The sequence below is a fragment of the Lactuca serriola genome, chromosome 4, assembly GCF_051521515.1.
Source record: "Lactuca serriola cultivar US96UC23 chromosome 4, Lser_US96UC23_V15, whole genome shotgun sequence".
NCBI lineage: Eukaryota > Viridiplantae > Streptophyta > Magnoliopsida > Asterales > Asteraceae > Lactuca > Lactuca serriola.
Genome location: NC_136411.1, coordinates 330,733,343 through 330,736,920, shown reverse-complemented (window position 1 = coordinate 330,736,920; position 3,578 = coordinate 330,733,343). Strand labels below are relative to the sequence as shown.

The 3,578-nt window shown below is 31.8% G+C and overlaps 1 protein-coding gene across 1 annotated transcript; it reads right to left on the bottom strand.

The window, feature by feature from the left end:
• Nucleotides 1-2,004: 2,004 nt before the first annotated feature.
• On the bottom strand, nucleotides 2,005-2,934 carry BRK1 (BRICK1). The gene is made up of 2 exons (XM_079035015.1): nucleotides 2,662-2,934; nucleotides 2,005-2,372 (listed from the first exon to the last, which is right to left on the bottom strand). The coding sequence occupies exons 1-2, from the start codon at nucleotides 2,792-2,794 to the stop codon at nucleotides 2,248-2,250; spliced, it is 258 nt and encodes an 85-aa protein (XP_078891141.1). The 5' UTR covers nucleotides 2,795-2,934; the 3' UTR covers nucleotides 2,005-2,247.
• Nucleotides 2,935-3,578: the final 644 nt, after the last annotated feature.

The window sequence follows — 3,578 nt, the reverse complement described above, 5'->3', positions numbered from 1 at the left end:
TTTATGTTTTTGTAGATTATTCAACCATATGTTGTCTATTCATCATAATGTGTACACCATAACTCCAAAGAAAACATTAAAATAGGTAAGTTATTATAAGGAGGACAAAGCATCGGTAAGTAATGAGTAGAAAACGTTTAGTTGAGATCAAAGAAACATTACTAAAAGAAAAAAAAAAAAGCTCAATTAGCTAGTAATACTCCAAGTTCTACATTACAATTCTTAAATCTTGAAAAACCAACGTATACATTTTTTGTTTTCACAATATTTTGTTATCTTTTGAATATGATAGGAAAAGACAAAAAAAAATGAAGTAGAAGAATCAACAAAGTGAATATTTGCATGTTAAGTGGATAGTTTATGGAACTCGGATAAGAGAAGAACAAGAACATAATAACAACGTAGTTGAAATAAGGCCAAATAAGTAGCCTTGTCGAAAATACCCGATGCCTGAATTATTCGCCCGGTTTTTCGGGTATCGGGTAAATTTTTTTGGGTATTCGGATAACCCGATTTGTTTCAGGTCGGGTATAGGGTACATTTGTTGGGTTTCGGTTAACAGAATTATTTTAAATTTTTTTTTTTTTGTAAACCTTGTACTCTATAGCAAGTATTTGATTACGCTTAAACTAACTATCATTATTGTAAAACATGAATCTTTTTTATTATGGCAGTATAACACTAAAAATATTAAAAACAATTGTTTATATGTTATCATGTTCTTTAAAACTTAACTGCTTTCTAGATTATAATTTTTATTGCAACTAACAAACTCATTATCTTGACGAAACTTCAGAACATGGCAAAAATTATGACTACAATTATCTTAAACATTTTAAACTTTTAAACTAAGATCTTTAAGTATTTGTTTTTTTAACATCTTATTAGATTAAATAAAGTTGTTAAAAGATTACTTGATATTTCAAGTATTATTGACTAAAAAATCTCAATGTTCAAAGTTTGAGTAACTCGGTTTATGCCTCGTTTGTTTATATAAACAAGACTAATAAAACACGACGTATTTATTTCATTAAATTTATTTTCAGGTGCAATTCAAAAAAAATTATATATTTCGGGTAGTATCCAAATTACCCAAACCCGACCCACTACCCAAATTACCCAAACCCGAATTTAATTTGGGTCGGGTAACAGGTATTTTTTTTTAACATGAAAAAACCAAATTACCCGAAACCCAAAATATTACCCGATCAACACCCCTATAAATAAGTATGATGAATACATTGAGGTTAAAAGCACCTAACACCACAAGAACCTAAAATAGATGAATAAAAGAAGCCAATAACACTTTGCATACAATATTTTTCAAATTGTGAGAATCCATAAGTGAGGTCTTAGGTTGAAGCATGGGTTGTTCTATGAATATTGTAATTCACCTCTCCCATATTGGCCAAGTAGTATAGATCTTTGTTACATATTTTATTTTTATGTGCATTTAGGTATCTATCTATTTATTTATTCCCTTTTTTACTATCACTTCTATCCCAAGGAACCCTTTGCTACTTTCATGGCAAGCAATAAAAGTATTGATTTAAAATCAACATAGCTTAATAAGGAATACTTACCAGAGTTTAAGTGACCTCAAGAACTCATCAACAGAACTCAAGCCATAATAAAGAATTAGATTTCAGAAGTTTATATATTTCTTCTTTACCCAAAATGTTTTTGAGACATAAATGTGTATTCATACAGATATACTCTACAAATGAATGGTTTTGCAAATAAATAGGGGCATAATGGCATATAAGTGATTAACAACTTTTAGAAGGCAAATAAGGCATGGAGATTCTTATACAGTTATAACATGCAACTATCATAGCCATTATATCATAGAAACTCATTTGTTCTATAATCTTCAATAAACCAATAAAATCAATCAATGATATATATCAGATATGCATGAGCATGACTGAAGTTAATGTGATGCAAAGCATGGAAGATTTGTGAACTTTCTAATTGTTCTTTTGGATCAGTGAGATGCATAAGGAAGGCACAACAAACTGCATTCAAATCTTCATTGAGATAAAAAGTGATATGAAAACAAAGAGAAGGGAACTCTTCCAATTACAAAATGCACAGATCAGCTACATGAATAAATATATAGAAAAATAGGCAAAACAAACTTCATACGTATCATACTGAATTTTTTGAACAAGCTTAATCACCTCACATTCTGATGTTGGCCTTTGCTTTTGCTTTTTTTTCTCTACAATGCCATAGTCGAGGAAATCAAGTCTTGAATAAATTTGGATTGGCTGTAGCAGTACCCACTTGTACTTCAAGCATTTCTAGACGACGCTCTAGTGTGTCAAGTTTCTCATTCAGAGATGCCAATTTGCTCTTTGTTGTAGCCTCTGAAAGCGAAAAATGTATTCCATTAATACACAAGAGCAATTAGATTGAATGTACACAATTTACAGAAAAAAGCACCAAAATTTTAGTGGATGTTCCATGTGTATCTCTCCATTCAATTGGCAAGTGAAATTTTGGAGATATCAACAACACGAATCCAAACGAAACAAGGAACCTCCGCAGCCCAATCGTTCGATGGAAATTCGTCTAATAGATCACAATTACGAGTATACTACGAACTCAAATTAAGTCAATGAAAACAGAAATCATCGAGATCAAGTGAGGATTTACCGAATTGAACAAGGAAATCGAAGAGTTGACGAACATTGAGTGAGATGTGAGAAATGAATTCTCGATTCTCCCAATCAGCTTGTACTGCTATCCCTACGTTTACTGCATTCGTTATTCCTCCAGCTCGAGCCATTTCTCTGTCGATTGATTCTGATTGCTTGATTCAACTGCTGTTTAGATGAATCGGTGAATCGTTGATGATGATTTCTTATTGTTGTGTGTTGTGTGAGTTAAGCAAAGGATTCGAAGCCAAACATGAGTGATTTTTCAGGTTAGTGCTCTTCAAAAGGGGAAATAAATATATTTCAAGAAAGCCCCTCAAACTTCAGGAAAGTCTAACAAAGCCCCTCACGTTTCATTTGCTACTACGTCAGGCTTCACATAAAAGTATATCGATTGTCGGAAAAAAAAATAAAAAAACTCGTATATTATTTTCTTTTTCAGGAAAGAAAAAACACATAGTATCTTTTTACTTATGGATTTTATTCAAATTTATTGTAAAAGCTTATTAATTGGTTAATTTTAATGATGTGACATTTATTAACGATGACATGTGTAATCCATATTATCCATTGAATTTTTTTATATATCAAAAGATAAAACTTATTAGTGTAATTATTTGGTTGATGATCGAATTTTAACTGTTGATATATTATTGACTTGGGATCTATTAATCATATAGATGATGCTTAATATTTTTGAAAATAAAACTAAAAATCATTTTGAAACACCGGTTGTTATTCCCAATTGGGATACGATAGGGGTGTAAGTGAGCCGAGCTACTCGGGATCGACTCGTTAAAAGCTCGACTCGAGATCGAATTAAACGAGCCCGAGCCGAGCTCGAGCCCAAATATGAGGCTCGTTTATTAAACGAGCTCGAACCGAGCTTCAGCTAGTGGGCTCGCAAGCCTAAAT

Bases quoted from the DNA above. Each gene is read 5' to 3' on its own strand.
- BRK1 (XM_079035015.1), bottom strand. From the start codon at position 2,794: ATGGCTCGAGCTGGAGGAATAACGAATGCAGTAAACGTAGGGATAGCA. The intron at 2,373-2,661 runs GTAAATCCTCAC...TTTCGCTTTCAG, and splicing joins CGATTTCCTTGTTCAATTCG to AGGCTACAACAAAGAGCAAA.